Below are 20995 nucleotides of genomic sequence, written 5' to 3' on the forward strand. Positions count from 1 at the left end.
CTTTCCAGTGGGCCACACAAACAAAAGCAAACATTCCAGCTGAATGCCATTGCTGAAGTCGGCAGCAACAGAGAGAAAGAGAGGGAGAAGGAGACAGAGCAGGGCTCAGTGGAGATAATAGCCTGAGGGTGTGTGTGTGTGTGTGTGTGTGTGTGTGTGTATGCACGTGCATGCATGCATGCCTGTGTGTGTGTGTGTGTGTGTGTGTGTGTGTGTGTATGCACGTGCATGCATGCATGCCTGTGTGTGTGTGTGTGTGTGTGTGTGTGTGTGTTCTAGGGGATTATCAGTGGAACTATAAAGTGGGGTGAACCAGGGTTTAAGACCTGGTGTGACCAGAGGGGACGGGGGCAGGGTGCAGGCCTGAGGAGGGGCGGACAAAAGGAGCATTTGGGCAGATGAAGAAGTCATCATCATTAAGCCACTGGAAGTTTACTGTCCAGTTATAAAACTCATTTCAAAATTAGGGGCGAGGGGTGTGTGTGTGAAAGGGCAGCAAGGCTGGGAAGGCCTGCGAGGGGCTGAGAAACTGTAGCGCTAATTCATTAGGGGACAAGCAGGCTTTGTTAACAGCAGGTTGATTGGAGTGGTGACCTTGTCAAACACTCTGGCCGAGCGGATGAGTTTAAGGGCAAGGCATTTAACCTTAAACTAAATCTCAGCCACGGATGAAGGCCGGCATCATTTAATAGCACAGGGCAACCGAGCAGATCGCTGAGGCAGACAAGCCTTGGTAAAGGGCGCTCATTCAACACTTCTTCAGACTACATCTGTTTACAGTAAAATGACAGTGTATATCATAATTAATATTCCTGAATATCACTTGGAAGACACTGCTTCTTATTTTCAATAAATAAATTGCATTTGTTTAGTCATGCAGACTAAAACTGCATCGATTTAACTGTACACTTTAAATTGACTTTACTTAAAAAGTGAGGAAACTGGTCACTTCAGACAAAGCCAACAACTTCAGTTGGATTCGAAAGACAGTTTTGAGGTCCCTTTGTCAGATTCTACAGTGCAATCAATTAATTGATTAGTTGCTTATCATCAAATTCATCTGCAACTGTTTCAACAATCATTTAATTGCTTTGAGTCATTTTCTAATTCTAAAAAAGGGCTAAATCATCTCCTGTCTCTTAAATTTGAATATTTTCTAGTTTCTTTTTCTTCTTCATCAGGAGGATGTCATGTTGGGTTTTGGACACACCCATAATAAAATAATTAGAGAGAGAGCGGGTCAAAATCTTAGGAATGGAAGGAAGCCTGAAAACACCTCTTATTTTTCAGTTTAGTTCACTGTTTTCTCCATGAAACTTAACAAAATAGTGAAAGTGACTCCTAATCATTTTCAAATGATCCTTTTGGTAATGTCTGACCGGCTGTCCTAAACCAGTTCCGTTTACCAACATGTATTATTTTTGCTTGGAAACTCACAGGTACAATCAATCACTTGGTGACTGATTGATTTCAGTCGATTGAATAATCAATGAAATAACTGTTTGTCACTCTGAAAGTTTTCAGTAAAGCTGACATTTACAAGTTCAAAACGTTTTGTGTTATTACGGTGATTTTAAAAGAAGCTTATATAATCTCTTACCATTTGTAAAGTGATTTTTCTAAAAAAACTGCTCCAATATCAGATTTCCTCCTGATTTCATCCTTTGCAAAGGAAAAAAACCCCAACAATTTTAAATGCCAAATCTAAATTGGTGACCACATACGTCCATACTGTCAACATTTACTAGTGTTCATAGAATGTAAGAAATGTTTCATCCTGATGGCCAAAACAAAAAAGGTCAGCTGTTTTGACGATGTGAGCACTGAGCAGAGCCATCGCTTCTCATGGCTGTTCCCCCCTGGTTGAATCAGTGAATGAAAGTGAAGGACGAGTGACAGTTTACAATGCCGTTCATGACTGTGTAATAAAATGGAAGGCCTGTCAGTGAACCCAATCTGCATTTTACAATGCTGCCGGGTTGAACGCCAGTTCACCTAAGTCCGAACAACAGGGAGAGACACAGGACCCTAATGCATTTATGGACTTATTCAGGGAAGCCATATTGAATGAGACAACAGTGAGTTCTATTTCATACTGTAAAGCTGTCACGGGCTGTGGTCAAATGGCGGTCAATGGTAAAGGGCAAGACGAGGGGAGGGGATACAAATCTTAAAACTTGAGCCTGATTCTAACCGGACTCCATGCATTCTTTAAAGATTTATATTTTCATTCCAATACCCTGACCTCATACAGACTTTACGGTCAAATTAAGCAAATAAATAAAGATGTATCTGCATCTTTTCCTGTTCTGACATAAAAACTGATCCTCCACCATCACCAGAGCTTCTTCTAACATCTGGTCCACACCTAATGGCTCATCCCGGAGTAGATCTTTGATGATGGTTGACCAGGCCTTGTCCCGGCCATAAACTGTTGTTTAGACAGCCCTATTTGTTATGGGGTGTAAAAGGAGAGCCATGGATCACGTTGAGAGGGCCAACACTATCAAAACATTGGCTCTTATCAGATGACAGAGCTAGCTGGAGGGGTCAGGTTCTGTTTCCAGGAGCTGGCCTGAGCTGCTCTCCGCATCACTCGTCAGTCCAACGGAGGTTCAGAGGTGACACTCCTGGGGGATTTCCGACGGTCGCAGCCTACATTAGAAGGGCTTTGTGTTTTCCACATCCGTACTGCTGTGTCAGCTGAGTTTCTACCAAAACAGATGAAAGAGGATTTGCTCATGAGCTTTCTCTGAGCCTTCAATCGCATTGTACAGTCTTCATCAGCAAATGAAAGCAGCCCCTTCGTCATCACGTGGCATAAGGTTTGATTGTTGGTCACATGATGACAATTACCAACAGATTTTTTGGCCACACTTGTAATTCTTTCCATATTTTACAAGACGGTTTACTGGATGGAAATTATACAATATAGTTGTAATTAGTGAGTATTCTTTGAAAGAATAGGAAAAAAGCTTAAAGCATCTTAGGCATTTTTTCAGCTAATGGACTGAGATTTTTAACAATTGATTCAATCAATCAGTTAACTGAAAAAAGAATGAATTAGCAGATTAATCCATTATCCAGTAGCTGCAGCCCTCATTAGAAACCTTGGCGATGCGTTAAAGATAAAGCCATCCCTTATCTGTGTCAAGAATATTCTAGATACCTCTAATTATTTTACAAATAAAGGAAAAGACATGAAAGGCAAAGATACAAAAGAGAGCGGATCCACTCAAAGTTCAGTCAAAGTGCTTCCTTGAAAAGTTCCCGCCACCGGCACACTAACTCAATTTAGGCACGCAGGAGCACTCATGGAGAGGACAGAAGAAAGAGGTCTGTTGTGTTTATCAGGCGTCCAGAGAGAGATCCACCTTTCACAATGGGACCTCTCCTTTCTTTTCCTCCCTGAAAAAAAGCCTCAGCCACCTTGAATCCATTTGAGTGACACCGTGACAAAGAGGCTTCTTAACGTCCCGACGAAGGCGCCTCCTCCTCCTTCCCTCAAAACTTCCTTACCGGGGCGATCAGCTGTATCCATCATGGCCCCTCTTCCTGACCCCAGGCAGCGGCACTGCTGCCTCAGCAGCTGCCCCACCCCCGTCACTCTCCTGCCACATCTCGTCCATTACCCCCCACCCTCCCGATTAATAAGCACCAGGTTGCCGTCGGTGACAGGACCCACACTTTAAATCCCATCAGTCCTCCTTACTGCAGCAAGAGCCACAGCATCAGCAGGACTCTCTTTGTCTTAATGGGACAATGGAAGCAGGGCCATCCTTTGTTGAGAGCTTGACCCCACACACAAACCTTGCTGATGAGAAAAAGTGACAGTAAACCTATTCAGGTCTGTTGCACTTCATCCCGCACTGATCCCTCCGAGAGATGAGGTACTTTACCGACTGGCAGATGTGACAGTTAAGACGAGGCTCCTCGGACAATGTGCTTGACCAGCCAGAAATAACGGCTAATAAGGTTCTCAGGTAACAAAAAAGATAGAGGAGTTTGAATAATAATATAACAATGGGATTTCAAATGTGTTCCTTCTTGCTGCCACCCCATAGAAGGGGAAATTAATCAGGATCGCATTATTATGTGAAAAGTGCATTGCTTTTCATGTTGTGACATTATCCTAACTTATCATTAAATCATTAAATACCTATTTTATTGTTGTATCATCAAAAATTACATTTTTACATAAACATATCTTATCTAACTTTGTCACATTAAACATGACATTTATCCTTTTTTCCCCTCTTTTTTCTTGGCAGCCTTAAGCTTCTGTACTTTTCAGCCATACTGTTTAAAACTGATCAGTTTTATGGACCCTTGGGTCATTTCAAAGTGACTTCCAAAATGATCCAGTTTATTTTCTGAATTCAACGCCAGCACAGGAAGACATTAAACACAGCTAGTGTCACTTTATCAGCTTAACATCTGACTCCCAACTCCGTTATTCAACCCATTACTGTTAAGTTCAGCTGTGCCCTATAAAACAACAGCAGATAGGGACTAAATGATCCATAAATCTGGAAGTAATAATCAAATAACTGTAACTGAGTAATAATGGTCGAATAAAGTAGAATCATTACAACTATAACACATCACGGTGTAGCGTTTTGCGGCGTAATGGTCGCATAAAGCTGCCCATTCAATTTGAGACGACAGCCTGTGACTGATTAGCTTAGCTTAGCATAAAGGCTGGAGACAGGAGGAAACTGCAAGCCTGGCTCTTTCCAAAGATAACACAATCCACACACAGACTCATCTCAAAGCTCATACAATGACAATCAATGTTTTCAGGGCAGCTGTTTTTCCCCCTGCAGTGTCTAAGGTTACAATTGTGTTGTTCAATCCACAGCAAGAGGGCGGAAATCAGCATACACACACATGCACACACACACACACACACACACACACACACACACACCCGCACACACACACACACACACACGGCACGTGAAAAGTCAACCATGTGTACTTAAAGCATCGCTGACTCAGCCCTTATTATAGTGCACACACGCAGCGTGAGTCACTGCAGGTTAAATATAAATGCTCCTGGGCTTTCTGGAGATCTTCTCCGCGGATGGACACCACTCTCCCAAAAGACACTCCCTTCGTTTGGTGTTTTAATGATGACGGCGGAGAGCTCTGCTGAACGAGCTCCGCTAAAATCTCCAAACACTTATTCACCATTCAATAACCCCTCATTACCTGAAAGGGAGCTGCATTTATGTGATGTTCTGGTTGTGCCTGAGCTGCTAATGTGCTCGGAGAATGGATGAAAAGAGAGAATGAAAGCGAGAGAGAGAGACAGAGAGCGAGAGAATGACCTCTCCTGCCACAGAGGAACGCTGAGTCCTTGCAGCAGAGGGCCGGGTCTTGGTCACCGTAGCCTTGGACAATCTGTGACAGCCTATAGAAAAGCCTTCTGCTGCAGAGCTCTCTCCCCCACAAACCCTGGATGCATCAACACACGCTGACCTTGTGCTTCAATACCAAGAGGGAGGGAGAGCAGGAGTGTGTGTGTGTGTGTGTGTGTGTGTGTGTGTGTGTGTGCGTGTGCCTGGGGACAATCCATGTGGGCAAAGGCAACGATGCTTGCTGTGTTGATGTGGGAAATTTGGCTTCTAGCCTGAGTGTTTCCAGCTGTTGTTCACACACATCCTGCTTCTCCACAGCAACAACCCACAAACAGAATTTACAGTTGACCACATGGGTAACACTTGATAATAACCGTCATTAATTAATCAAACTTTAACTTATTGTATATATTTCACTGTTAACAAGCAAGGAAATGCTTTGTATCATTGTTAGGCAATTGAAATAATTATCAATTAATAATTAACTTATCTACTGAAGCTCACATTTGGCAGTCTAAAACAAAAGACGTTACAAAATAGAGCAGCAACAAGTCAACTGGTCAATTCTAGGGTAAGGGTAACTCCACCAACTTTACACATTGAAGTGTGTTTACAGGTCTTGAGGGAGACCAACTGCATATGTGAAAAAAGTAGCATGAAGCCTTTTGTTGAGCCAGAGGGAGCTGCATGTAATCTGATGAATTTCCTCTGGTGATGTCACTCAGTTGCTAAATTGCATTGCGGTATAACAATGCACACACTATAAAACTGCTGGACTCGAAATATACACAGCACAACCAGAGATATCTGTGTTTTTATTCCACGCATTCTTCTTGTCTTTCGAAACCTGCAGTGCCTACATTACCCACAATGCACTGACACCACTGGAGGCTGTTCATCAGATTACATGCGGCTCCCTCTGGCTCGACAATTAACTTTTATTTGTCATTTATGATAGTAAATAAAGGGCATTTGGGATTGGACTGTTGGCTGTACAAAAGGAGCAGTGTGAAGCTGTCATTTTTTGGACTAAATGGTTAACCAGTTATTTCTGGAAATAATAGTCAGAATGACCAATAATGAGAATAATTGTTGGTATCAACTAGAAGCACCCGATTTATTGAAATATAATTGGAATCACAATATGGCTAAGTGCAATATCCAAATTGCAATTATCTGCAATACTTTTGCCAAAGGTGAAATGTGTGACAAAACAGCATTATAATAAAGTACGGTGGTGCTGCAGAGCTGCCTTGGCCTACAAAATCTTGTTCTCCAGGTGTAATAAAACACGTTCATTTGGTACAGATGCTAACAAATGTCACATCACCATGATTTTAATAGTTAAAATAGTAACAAATGAAAATTGTGATGCAAAAAAAGATTTCGACTACTGGTGAATCTTATCATACTCGCAATATCTGTCAAAATAATTGCGATGTCCTCTGTCCAACTGTTATTTCATATTTCTTTTCATATTTGGCTTCAGTGCATGATTTCCTAAACCATAACAGATAACACAATATACACTTTTACCCACTATACTTTTTCAGATTCCAGGAGCCAACAGGAGCAGGAAGAAGAAAGATCTAGTATCACCTGCCCCTATATTAATAATAACATAAGTTACTATAGATACAGATGGCCAACCTTTCTGTTTACCTTTCTCTGACAACACTACACACTCAATAGTAAAGTCACAGTATGACTGCATGTATCTCAGTATACCACTAGTTGTCTACGGTAGAGGGAAAAGTTCTGTGTTGGGGCCCCGATTAGTAAGTAGTAAAGTAGTAAATGCAGATAATGGTCACTGGTGTGTCTAACTAACATGTTAATCAACAGATAGGAACCCAGTACAACGATGAACCATTAGAACAGTGTTTGTCATTCCAAAAAAAAAAAAAAATAGAAAAATGACCCTTGTAGCAGAGGACCAAACAAAGAAATCCAATTTAAAAAACCATTAACATTCCTTCAGGGCATTTTGCTCTGTGATCCAGCCAGCAGCACAGCACACACTGTACTCTTTAATAAGAACAGGAGAGCTGCTAGCAGTCATTTCTGGCCACCGGTGCTGTTCATGGGTTGGCATCTGCATGCACGCATGCAGGTGGGGAGGGGGATATGGCCGTACACCCTGTGAGAACACACTGTTCCACAACAGCGCTGTGCCAGAAGGGAATCGCAGCTGGATGCTGTCCAGGATTCAGCAGCTAGAATGAGGATCTATTCTTACTAAGTGCTCTCTACGGAGCCCGTCGCATACTTGATGTAATGGAGCCTCGCGAAAAAAATCCACGAGATTGATCTCAAAATAAAAAAAAAAAGAAAGAAAGAAAACAAGGAGGATAACTGCAGACACGAGACAAGCACTTCATGCCACACTTCAGTGCTGCTGCGATGCGATGCATGATGCAAGATTCTAGGGCCCAGGCGTCGAGGGTTATTAGGCCTCATTTGTTTATTACGGCTGCAAATGAAAGAGTTCAACCTCGAGGAAACAAAAGACTGAAATTCCTCCTTCACCTTGACATGGCATCACTCCCCTGCGAAACAGACAAATGCGCTCGCAGCTTAATGGCAACCCCTTTGACTTTGCTCCGGACACGCTTCCTGACGAATGATTAGGGCCACGTCCAGATCAGCTCCATTCTTTTCTTTTTTTTATTTTTTTTTTTTTGTCAGGTAGATTTTTGCAACTTCGATCTGGAGGTCAGAGAGAAAGAGCCCGAATTTGGAGCTCTTAACTTCTTACGACTATTTAAGCCTTGCATTCGGATGCCTTAACAAACTGCTATGTAAAAAAGAGCCTTAAAAAGAGGAGGAAGCACCATTACTGTTACAGAGGCGGAGGGCTTAAATAAACCACAGGGATTGGGGTTCACTGAGTTTTCTTTAGGTTAGTCAACCAGAAGATCCAGTGGAGACAGATAAGAACTTGCCCTGCACGTCAGCATCAGAGATAACTAACAGGACAACAGGAAGTGCCATCTACCGGGGTCGTGTTCCACTCATGCATAAATGTAGACACACACGCACAATTAACATCCTGAGTCTCCCTCTGCAACAAAGAGCAGGATGTCCAGGCCAGTCTTTTTGGCTGTACTTCTACCTTCCTGACTGTAAGTTCCTTTCGTCCATCACTTAAAGAGAAGGAATTTCTTTCTTTGTTTTTTTGTTTCAGCTTAAGAGGAATTTCATCTTCACAACCTTCCCCTTTTCCCCTTCACTCCCCGAGCAGGCCGTAAATGCAGAGGCGTGAAGTAGACTCAACACCCTGCAGCACAAATTCATGGTCAGGCATCTAAAGGAAGAACGGGTGGTTCTAGAATGAACTTAGTTAATGAGTTGCTGAAACGCAATGTATTCAAAATCCCTCATCCATTAAAAAAAAAAAAAAAAAAAAAAAAGCTGTGGGTCAGTACTCCTACATCAGCTACACTTTTACTGGCAAAATTTGATTCATACTATAATAGGAACAGAATGGCCAACCAGAATTTCTTAGATCCCAAAACATAAAAAAAAACAAAAAAAAACCAAACTTAAAATATTACATTTTCTTTCATAGAAGACTGTGAAAACATGCTGACAACAGCAAACTTTTTTGTCATACTTGCTTGGAAAATTTCCTCACAATCAATTGATTCTTCTTCTTGACTGGGTAACTGATTGACTGATCAATCGCTTCGGCTTCAAACAATACCACGCCCAACTGGGGTTCTTGTACTTGGGATTATTTCAGTATACGTCTGTAATTTCACTTCAGTATGCTTTACACCATGTAATCTACTTAGTCACTTTTAAAATCACAACTGACTACATCTGAATTCTTGTGTGCATTTTTGTAGACTTGGGGTTTAGAGAAACAGAGACCCCCGTTGATTGAAGGCCTGTGATTGTTAATGCCTTAAAAACATCAACCGGTTAAAAAAATGTTTACTTTTATTGAAGTATTACTTTAAGACCGGTAGTTTTACTTGGAATTGAATAATATTTCAGTAATGTAACTGTGCTCGTACTTGAGTAAACATTTTCCGTGCTCTTTCCAGCACTAGTATTGACTTATTTGAGTATTCTGCTGCTTTTTTGTAACTTCTCCAGTGTGTCACTATCTTCTATGGATAGGAGGCAGCATGGCCACAAAGCTATACTCATACTTTAAACATTACAATTGGAATAATTTAGAACAAAAAGAAGAAGGAAAAACAACAACTGAGGGAAACTCAGTTAATCAAAAATGAAATAATCGCTCCACTTCCTGCAGGTGAAACTAAGATATAACAGCTGACGGTGGAGGGGCATTGAGGAGGAAGCCCCTCCCCCCACCAGAGGGATCAATGCACATAAATGAAAGAGGTCACAGACCTTTGACATGTCCTTTCAGCCGGGGGAGGGGCACGGGCCTTTGTGAGATTGGCTTTAATGATCCAATTGTTGACTGTGTCATGCCCTGTGATACAGTACATACAGTTTGTTGCACACTTTCATACCCCGATCTACCTGCTGGGGGTTCAGTAAAGTGTTACCTTATCTTATCTCACTCCACTCCGCCCTATGCGCTCATTCAACCCCTCACGCATGGTTTCATTCACAAGCCACAAGTGTGAGGTTTGCATTAAAAAAAAAAAAAAAAAAAGTGTTGCCCCGTATCTTCTAGTTCCAGTCCGCATTCAGCCGCCTTGTTTCGCTTCATTCGCTCCTACATCTGTTTCCATCTCCTCTCCCATCACCTCGCGTCCTCAGCCTCCCCTGCTCCTCTCCTTATCTGTTACCCTCTCTACCCTCCCTCCCCTTTCATGATGCATTTTTTTCTACAGGAGTTTGATCACAAGGCAGGAATAGAACAAAAATAAAATGAAAAACTGCTTTCCAAAATCCTCCCGTGCAAGAAGCATTACATCAATCTAACGTTCAGACTTTGAATGAAAAAGCATCTCAAGATAAACCCTCAGCTGAAGTAAGATATTCAAATGACTTCTTTTGAGTTGAAACTAATTGGCCGTGTTTATACCTGACTGGCATGGAAAGTAAACATAAAACCGAGCCACTACCATTACACTTTGTGAATATTTATTTATTTATTTTATAGACGCCGCGAGAACACGGCGTTCCTAGTGTTCCTGACCCTCAATAAAAGAGGATGGGTTAAAAAGTTTACAACCATCCGTGCAGAACGCATCTGGCTCAGCAGATCAGCAGCGAGATGCTCCTTCAGTCCACCAAGCTGAATGATTCTGACTCACGTCGGACGCTGTTAGTGAGAAAGCGACAAAGATATTTTGTCAAGAATCATGAAATATATTTCCAGGTATGTGATCGGGTTGTGTTTGGTATAAACATATGATTTAATCATTATAGGTGTGAAACGTTCTCTTTCAGAATTTGGGAGTAGTGAATGTAGGCAAATTAAAGAAGAATATTCTGTTTTTAACACTTATGAATATGCAAGAGTATTTTAAATCTGTACTTCATCACATTAGAGCAGATTATAATTACTTTTCTATTCTAACATGGATGAACAGTACCGCACTGCATCACATCACATGAGTTTCCAAAAAAATGTAATGGGGTGAAATTTGCAATATTTTCCCCGGAAATGAGTAAAGTATAAAGTAGCATAACACTGAAATATTCAGCCAAAGTACAAGTTTGTCAAAATTGTAACTCTACCTTACTCTGTGGATGTACATTCGACATTCAACACTGAGTGCATTTTACTTAGTGACTGTATTAAAAGATGGATATTCAGTCTGGAGTTACTCGAGAGATACTGTACTGGAGTAATTCCATTTGATGCTACTTTAGACATCTAATCCACCACATTTCATAAGGAAATAGTGTACGTGTAATTCTGCATCATTTGCACCATACAGATAGATACAGTTCCTCTGCACACAGTAAAAGCTGGCAAAGTGGCTTTACTTAAAAAAAATGGAGGAAACCGATTACCGAGTAATGCAGACTAACTTTTTAGCTTGTACGAAATAGTCTACTTTACCTGGTAATTCTGAGGTACACGCTTTCCTGGCTTTTTTTTTTTTTTTTTTTTTTTAACTCAAGTCAGCTTTTGAAATGTACAATCCACATTAATATCACACACACAACATGTATGGCCTATGTATGAATTATAATGGACTGTTCGAGATTACACACAACCCTGAATAAAGCAGTGTGATTGAGCTTTGTCTCCAACAGGTGCAATGTTAAAAAAAACTAAATGTACTATTACAATTGTTTTACAAATAAATTCATGTTACATATACTAATTTAGAGGCCATTTATTTCATATTGAACACGTTTAAGTTGATGTCTTAGGTACATTTTGCTGATATTACTTATCATGTAGTTAAGTAAGGAAGAATGTTAGTATTGGGATCAGTCCCCAGAATCAGGTATTGGTCGGGCTCTCGCATGTTGACGCTGCTAATTTTCAAAGTATCTGATGACTTCGTCTGCTGCTGGTGTTTAATTATGTAGTTTCAGATCATAATGTGCTTTTAAACAACAATCATCTGTCTTTCATATCAGCATGAGCGCGTGCCACAAGGAGAATTACTCAAAGATGCTCCTGGCTTCGGCCTCAGCAGATTGACATAAATGACTGCTATTTTGAAGAACACCTGTTTTTCGGGTCCTCTTACATCGGACTCAACGAATGAAGTGTGAAACAATAGCGCTGATCTCTCTACTTGGGATTTCATCCCTCGCACCATCTGTACTGAGGATCAGAGAGGCCCACAATCACTAAGACGTACCTCTGAAGGGATCAAGGGGAGCATCTGCCTGCTTTTGCTGCTGACTGGTCCCAATGGTGTTTTTTAAATCTAGACTGGAACGGCGAATGATCTGTGAGGGCGTTCGACACCCTCACTGATCAATCTTCAGAACGATATGATCCGGGAGCCAAAGCAGAAACCTGAAACCTCTTTGCCACAGACTGCATCGGTAATCAATTCTCATGTATGCCTTTTTTGTTATGACACCGAATACAAATGGGAGTGATCTGTCACACGCTAACTCGTCATAACAGAGAGTAATGATTACAGAACACTTGAACCAATGTGCGTATTGTCTCTGCCCCCACCCAACAAAAAGTAGAGCGGAGGAGGAGCATCTGAAAGAGGAGTCCTGATGTGCCCGTAATGATAGAGAGGGAATAATGTGAGAATCAATCTGTTACCACGGTGACGATTTGCCTTGTACGTGCAAACAGTCATCCGTCCGCAGCTCGGCAGAGCTTTTCCATATGACAGATGACACATTACATTTTTGGAAAGGCCTATTTGCCTCACAGCAGGTCTGATGCCAAATAAAGCAACTGTGAATGAGGACCATTATCATCACTGGATAGAACAGCACCTGTGAAAGAAGGGCATCTCTGGCAGGTCATATCCCTTCATTTTTATTTAGGTGTAAACATCTTTTCAAATCAGTTTGGGATTCTGGAGCTTCTGCAGGCACGGGTTATGTTTATATTTTAAAACATCTACTGTGCCTTTGTTCAGTTGTTTAGCAGAATGCTGCAGCGCTGTCTCGCCGTGAGGCTCCAGAGGTGTTTTGTGGACTACAAAACTTCACCCGACTTTTCATCGGGGGGGCTCGGTAGGCAGTGACTTTTTTCAGAAATGGATTAATATTGTTGGGATTTGATGTTTTAGTTCACAAGTTCACAAATACTGTTTGCAAAACCAAACCCAACTCCACTGCCAAAGTATTGCTGTAGTTTAACAGAAAAAAAGAAAAAGAAAAAAAAAAGGTTAGGATGCTTCAATCAAACAAACAAAACGCCCAGTGCCAGCAACATCTACGCCTCACGGCCGTCACAATGCATCATGGGGACGAAGATGTCTCCTTCGAGGCTGAAGAGGGAAACCTGTCCGAGCGCAGGAGTCCTGTCATGGAGGCCTTACTTATCTCCTCCTAGATTAAGCCCCAATTGTTTGGCATTGAACAAAGGCAGCCAGTGAGGAAACCACATCCCCCCCCACCCAAGGGGCCAGATGGTCAGCGTTCAGAGCCCCCTGACCCCTCCAGCCCTCTATGACAGGGCCGCGCGTGCTCTCGGCGAGACGGGCCACCCAGCACACACACAAACCCACACTGCTCGTACAGAGATACTGCGCTACCTGGCATAGCAGTTCCAGGGGACAACCATGACTGAAACAGGCACTTAATGGCAGCAGATGTCAATATTTCTGATCAGGCGCGCAAATACTTGAGAGCAAAACTGGCCCTGGATGAGAACTTGATACATGAAAATGTTGCTTTAACATGAATATTGGCTCTCTGCTCCTTTGGCTCAGACTCTCTGGCATTTTTGAGAGAGCACAGAAGAAAGTGGGGGGTGGTGGTAGTGGAGCCAAGAGGAATGCAACCTTTGGGACATGAAACATGAGGAATGGCAGATTAGATGCAGTCAGGACAGACTGGTTTGCCTGTCATTACAATGACAAACCACCAAATACATCTCCCTGGTCCCTCTTATCTGATAGGTCTTTATCTGAGCTGCTGAAGCCTGTTTCAACACGGAGCCTCGGGCAAATGCGACAGCGTTCAAGAGGAGACCTTAACTCAGAGGGCTGGGTCCAGTTTTTACGGACACGACTTCTTAAAACGACGATTAATCAACAGGATTGACACTTTCAAAGATGAAGTAAACTGAGTTATCTGCAAGATTATCCGAGTTGAATCACTTGACTGGCTGATCCAAACATAATCTCCCATCTTCGTTTTTGGTCCCACAGAAGTTTGAGAGAACAGAACACTGATGCACTAAACTACGTTCAATAAAAATCATAGTTGAGCTGCTGTGGATGAAGATCAGTGGCCGAGCATCACTGACAGCCGCGACACTTGGAGGGGCTTGTTAGTCAAAGGGAGCAACTGAAGGAAAAAATGAAATCGGTTCAGGATATTCGCGCAGTGTTCGCGAGCATTCAAACAGGTCCCCTGACAAGACGAGACTTGGTCACCTCTGATTTCCCCCTCTCACACTTTAGCCACCCCGTCCTCTCTGACACTTAAGGGTTAGTTTCTCTTAAATGCCAAATCCAAATTCAACAACCAAACAAACTTTTAAGCATCTGTTTCAGCCGAAAACAAGCTGCGCGCACGCAGGGGCGACCATCCGCCTCCGGAGCGCGCCGGCAGCCCCAGCACCTCGTTTATGTTCGCCAAACACGTTTATCATCATGACGTGCGATTCAAAGCAAAGGCGAGGACACGGAAAAGCAGCTGTACCTGTATCAGCGCGAAAGCGGGCCAGTCTGTGGGTAAATGTGCGTCCCTGGGTCCAGTAAACACCACCTCTGCTGCTGCTGCTGCTGCTGCTGCTCGGCTCGCTGTGCTCTGCCACAGCTGATCTGCGCACAGCCGAGGAGCTGCCAGCTGACGTCAGGGAGTTACTGTACGTGCCGTTTGGCTCACATGGACGGAGGAAAAAGTTTAGATCAGCTTGTTGCTGCACAGAGCGAAGGAAATAAACAGAAAGGAGGAGGAGGAACAGTGAACATCACAATAATCTATCTATCTATCTATCTATCTATCTATCTATCTATCTATCTATCTATCTATACAGTAGGAATATACATATATGCATATATGTTGGAGAACATAGGCTACACATATACACTGCATATTGCACTTGAAATTAATACTGCACTGATACTGTAAATTGTATCCACAGGCTACTATAATACTGTATATTTGTGCAGGTACTGTTAATGTTTTGCATATTGTACATTTGCCATCCTCTCTATATATTCTTATCTTACCTCATATATTAAAGCTTTGACTTGACATAGGCCAACAGACATATGTACAACTATACAAACATACATACAAACATTCATATATAGCTAAATACATATATAAATATATGCATGCACACACACATACATACATACATACATACATACATACACACATACATACATACATACATACATACATACACACACATACATACATACATACATACATACATACATACATACACACATACACACATACATACATACATACATACATACATACATACATCAGTGGACGAGGATGTATGTGGAATAAAAGTTAAATGAAATGCGTCCCATTGTTTTTTGGGACCAAAAATATTCACAAAACGCAATGATTATAAATCCAGATATGTCGAAGAATAAACGGTTAAGTTAAACAATGAAATATCCCAACGTCCCTAACTCATATACTAGGCCTACAGACATACATACATAGCCTATATGAATTAAAGATTGAATTTTAAATGATTGCAGTATAGCTTAGAAAAGACGAAGGTGGTATGGTGACTGACTGTAGACTTTGATGGACATTACATGGACTTGTGTTTCAAGTTTCTGGTACAGGTTATAGTCTATATCCTTCGTCGATAAAGCCTACAAAACATATATACAAAATATACATAATAGGCGACTATATTTGGTTACAAAATGATTATGAGCCAGTCTTCACTCAATATTTTCTTTTGAAACTGTAGACACAGTCTGTACCTGTATAAAGTCAGTCTATCTCCCACTTATCCTATTCAAAGCTGAAACATCTCCCTCTATGGGCAACAAAACAGTGTCCAGCTTGCACTATGAAGGGCTTCCTAACTCTGCAAGTTTTAGGGAATCCATTTGTACAAAAAAGTCTTTTTAAGATGATATTAACAAAAAAAGGGGGGAGTACCAGTTCACGAGGAGCACTTGGCAGCTTCAGTTCACATTTCATAGCCTTAAAATTCAAGACGTGCCTGAAGTGTGCGAACACAGCGGAGTTCTCGTCATAAAAGTTGAACAACAGCGCCCTCTGTTGGATGACATGCTGAACAAAGAGAAGAAAAGATCAACTCTGTACAATTAAATGCTATTATGACTGCAAAATACAAATATACAACAAGTAACGCATGAGTTCTTAATTAACTAATTATATATAATCCTACAGCCAATGATAATATGATAATCTAGTGAATAAAAAGTAAACATATATATTAGACAACATGTTATAGGGTCTGTTTTGCACAGATATGAGTACAAGCCACCTTTACAGTCACAACACGAAGTCAAGTGAGTTATAGTTATCTTATTGGAGCTGGTACTCTGGTAGTCATGGCATACTAAGATGTATGCCATGACTAACAACCCTAATATTTTCAGACATCTTAGACGATATGGTTTTCCACGATACTAATACAGTTAATGCAGGATGCTGTGGGATTAGGAAAGCTGATGTAAAGCAGACAGAACAGATGAATGATAGAACAAAGGTGAGAATCAAGACAACAACTCATGTAATAATCACTTCTTTGTAGAGTACATTAGAAAAAGGGAATATGATGAGGGCCCATACAAAAAGCACCTATATGTGTAATTACAGACAGAGAGTTGATATTTATTTATTCAGGATATCTCAATGGGGTCAAGATTTCTTTTGCTGTTATGATATACAATCATCACACAATAATGAACAGACACATCAAATCACCAACAAATCTAATAAAAAAAAAGTCAGCATAAATAACATAAAATGCAGTGCCCCTAGCTTCAGTTTTCTTTGCACTTCATTCCAGTAGTAAGATGCATGGAAGTGGAAACCAGCCCCCCCCTTGCTCGAGTTGGTATGAGAAAATCTCAGAGAAAACTGATCCTGTGATAATGTTTTTTTATGGTTGTTCACATTGAATCCAACTAAGTATGTCAAATATCTTGGCAATTCAGAGAGCGTGACCTTATAAATTAAAAGATCGGTATGCTGATGCCTTCTGGATGTCAGTGATGACCATCTGACCTTTTCACGTAGCTCAGAGGGGCGAGGGGGGTGAACAGCTATCCCAGCGTGAGCGGCACTGTGACAGGGTAGAATATAATACAGAATAGAAAGACAGAATAGAAAATAAAAGAATGGAATAGATCTGACTTGATTAAAACTTGGACTAGAATAGAATAGAATATTGAATAGATTAGATGGGGCTTGCTTGAGATAGGGAATAGAATAGAATAGAATAGAATAGAATAGAATAGATGTGACTTGATTGAAACATGGAATTGAACAGTGCATAATAGAATGAAATAATATAGATAGAAAAATAGAATAGAATAGAATAGAATAGAATAGGGAAGCGTATCTGTAACCCTTATTACGGGGACACGTTACATCGCTTTCACAATAGAATATAATATGTGAACTTTAGTAAACCTTAACAATAAAAAACTTCTACAATAACAGAGGTTATTTTCAGTGTTTTCTTGTCCTCTTGATGTGGCCGCTCAGTGAGCTCCTTCCCTCCGCAGTGAAACATTAGTGAACAGCAACATGTTGCCATATGTGAACTCTTTGAATGCGCCACGACAGGGCGCATGCGCAGTACTTGACATTTTGAAGTTGCTTCTCCGGGGTGTTTGAACAGGAAGGCGGACATGTTGGTCAGGCTGTGGGAGAAAATCGGGCATAGTCTGCTGTTTTTTTCCGAAAACTAACGCACAGAAAAACCCGAAGTGTGTGTCTTCAAACCGAGAGCTGAGGCCGTTTGGACGGGAAACAGTCGACAGACAATGACAGAGCACGGGCTGCAGCGGAAGGACTGCCGTTAAACGCTCTAACGACTCGGTGTTTAAACTGATCGAAATTTGGAAGAAGCAGAAGTTTTTTTCCCACCACTTCTACTTTTGAGCTGTCAGATTCTATTGTCGTTTTCTGCAAGGGCCTGGCACAGATATAGGGACGGGCCTGGACTAACCTACCCACAAACTGTGCTTTTTGAAAGAGACATTACATTTCAGTTTTAATTGCCTTTTGTTCGGATGCACCAACATTTTAAGCCCTTATCCTCAGTGGCATCCTGCGGAGGCTGACTAATCTGTCGGCGCATTTATCTTTTGCCACTGAAGTTGTTTGTCACTCAAACTGGGAAAATATCTTTCGACTCTGAAAATGTGGCTTTTGTACATTCAGCGCAACCTTAAACGTTTCATCGTCTGTGAAAGCTCGAGGAGAACGATGTATTTCCTCTGAAGTGCGGTGTGAAGTTTACACGAAGAAAGGAACATTTGGCTAGCTAGCTACCGCTGGCTGCTAAAGCTAGCTAGCCAGCCTCCTGCCTCGCCAGTGAGCTGTTTTTGTTCACAACTCACCATTGGGACTGGGTTTAACAGCAAAAATGACTGCTAGGGAAAGTATGGAGGCCCGATTTGAAAAAATCGATGCCATGTTGAAGGACCCAAAGTCAGAAGTAAACACGGATTGTCTTCTGGTAAGTTTGTAGCTTGCTAGCTTGCTAGGAAGCTAGCGAGTCAACCGTTCGGGGTCTGTCTACTCCTTGGAGCAGAAATTCTTTCCGAGACCAACAAGTCGTCTCAATTGTCACTGAAGGAATGTGCTGATATTGACGCCGACAGGCCAATTAGACTCAAGCTTAATCAAGTTCAAACGCCTGTGTGTGTGTGTGTGATTGTTTAATGCATTACGGATATGCGAAAACAATGAGCCATTTGAAACTCTGGTATCCTACAATCAAATACTGTATAAAGTCGCAGCCAAAAACAACTAAACTGTCATTTCTAGCAGGTGGACTGATATGTCACGTTTATATGCTGTCAGTACTCCATAACCTAGCTTCAGTTAAGAAGTCTACCTAATTAAAAAGCAATGATAAACCATACTGACAGATGTAACCGTGTTCCAGACACACTTTGTCATAGTATTTTAGGCCAGTGCTATTAAATCTGGATTTATTTCCGCCCACCACAAACTGATAATGGTTTGTGATGTCACTGGTGTGCCCTTTATAGATCATTAGGAAGTTGGTGGTTAGGTGTGCTGTTTTGTCTAGATTTACTTATCTGAGCTTCATTTTGAAGTGATAGGCTGCCAGCAAGCCTGTTGCAACCTGCAGGCCTCCAGCTGCATCAGTACACCTGTTGGCTGGAGTTAGCTCTGGCTGCTTCCTGTCTATGGGCGACAAGTCAGAAGGGACTCTCATGTCTGAGGAAAGAAGGCGGCTGCTGCCACGTGCTAAACCCTAAAGCAACACCTTCATAGGGTTGTCTTTCGTGCGGCAATCCCAGGAACTGACTCACCAATGGAGTGGATGCCAAGGGGATGTTGTTGTGTCAAGTGTTTGTTGATATCAGAAGCCTTTTGACTTGGGTCACTGTGGCTCACAGTGTTTTCACAGGGATTTGGTTCTTAGTGACTTGTGAGTGCAGTTGCACTCAGATGTATAGTGTGATGAAATTACAATTCATGTGGGTAATTGGATGGAAAAATGTTGACCTGAATTTCAAGGGACTGACCTTGGAACCTACTTTTTGCATTTGCAAGAGTTTTTGCCTTGGATTCATTGCTTTAACTAGCAAGGGATGACTAGTAGGTCTGTGTCCGTGTACACAGTAGTTTCATTGTAGCTCACATGTATCTTGTGCATACACAGTCATACTCTTTGATTATTAATTCCTGTATCTGGGTTGTGAGATATGGGACATTGCACCAGGCAGACTTGCTAAGAATAAGAACATCAGGGAATCTGTTCTGAGAAAAGGGCCTGCACTTAAAACCCTACCCACACACCCAACTTGGAGTGTTTATGTATAGGCTGCTGTAGATAGTCTTTTGAAAAGAAAACTTGCTTAGTCCCCGTGACCTCCCATCCTGTTGCAGAAAGAGGCAATTAAACTCACCTAAAAGTGCACACACACTCTGCATTTTTAATGGCAAAAAGCTGTGGGGACTGTTCCTGCTGGCAGCCACACACACAAGGGTGTTGTTCCTCTCTTTTCCCTTTTCTGCAATCTCGCCGGATCAATGAATGGAGTCCTTTTGCTGAGGCTCTCTCTGCCACCATGCAACTCCACCCACAGCTTAATAAAATTCCATGCTAATCAAATAACCTCTTGTCTTTGACTGGCCTGGAGTTCCCTGTTCGTCCCAAAGCCATTCTGCAACGTCTGGAGAGAGTTGAGAGCAGGCAGGCAGCTCTGAGGTAGCTGGGTGTGGGCTCAGCTCTCTACCCATAAACCAAAATTATGTGGACTGAAGACTCATGTTTCTGAATGCCGTGAATCAGGACATTAAACTCATAGAGCAGCCAACATGCTTGGCTATGAGTAATATGTTCCATCAGAATGCACAATGCAGGCCTTTTTGCTGGCTGTGTTTCTTTACCTGAGTCGTGAGCTGGCATTGCTTTCCAGCCCTGTTGGGATTATACATTTTTTCCCATAGAAGCCTGGTCTGTGTTGTGTGATGGTGACATTTGGCCTGCACCTTACCACTCAGTCCTGCACTGCCCCTTTGAGCACAGTATTCCAAACCTGTCACCCTTATCTTCACCCCCTAAATAAATCCTGCTAGGAGAGAAGATTGCCTTATCTCAATGGATTGTCCCCCCCCAAATCATTGTGCTCTGGGCTGGCCTCTGAGAGCCAGTCTGAACAGACAGAATTCCTGACATTGTCATGTGAAAGCTCACTTTTATAATGGGTCTGAGCGCTGCCCATATATCGTTTTCCATTGGTAACAATCAACGGCTTGCATACAAACATTTCATTAAATGAAATGTCTTGATTGAATGTGATCACCTTAGTTCGAATCTCTGAAAGATAGCATGGAGGAAATTGTGTGTCAGTTGTCATATTGAC

General features: G+C 41.9%; 2 protein-coding genes across 7 annotated transcripts in view; one reads left to right on the forward strand and one right to left on the reverse strand.

Annotated features, from left to right (window-relative positions):
- The window catches only part of greb1l (GREB1 like retinoic acid receptor coactivator), a 46134-nt gene extending 29970 nt beyond the window's left edge, over positions 1-16164 (reverse strand). For 3 of the 5 annotated variants that reach the window (XM_037085188.1, XM_037085187.1, XM_037085186.1), the window contains exon 1: positions 14607-14849. The gene's annotated coding sequence lies outside the window, so the exon portion shown is untranslated. Of the gene's footprint in view, positions 1-14606; positions 14850-16049 lie in introns of those variants that run through there. The other 2 variants (XM_037085183.1, XM_037085184.1) reach the window with 2 other exon arrangements.
- Positions 16165-17728: 1564 nt separating this feature from the next.
- The window catches only part of rock1 (Rho-associated, coiled-coil containing protein kinase 1), a 30478-nt gene continuing 27211 nt past the window's right edge, over positions 17729-20995 (forward strand). For both annotated transcript variants that reach the window (XM_037085000.1, XM_037084999.1), the window contains exon 1: positions 17729-18609. In XM_037085000.1, coding sequence (XP_036940895.1) covers positions 18517-18609 — 93 coding nt within the window. In that variant the 5' untranslated portion in view covers positions 17729-18516. The remainder of the gene's footprint in view (positions 18610-20995) is intronic.

This window comes from Acanthopagrus latus, chromosome 21 (assembly GCF_904848185.1).
Source record: "Acanthopagrus latus isolate v.2019 chromosome 21, fAcaLat1.1, whole genome shotgun sequence".
Classification (NCBI taxonomy): domain Eukaryota; kingdom Metazoa; phylum Chordata; class Actinopteri; order Spariformes; family Sparidae; genus Acanthopagrus; species Acanthopagrus latus.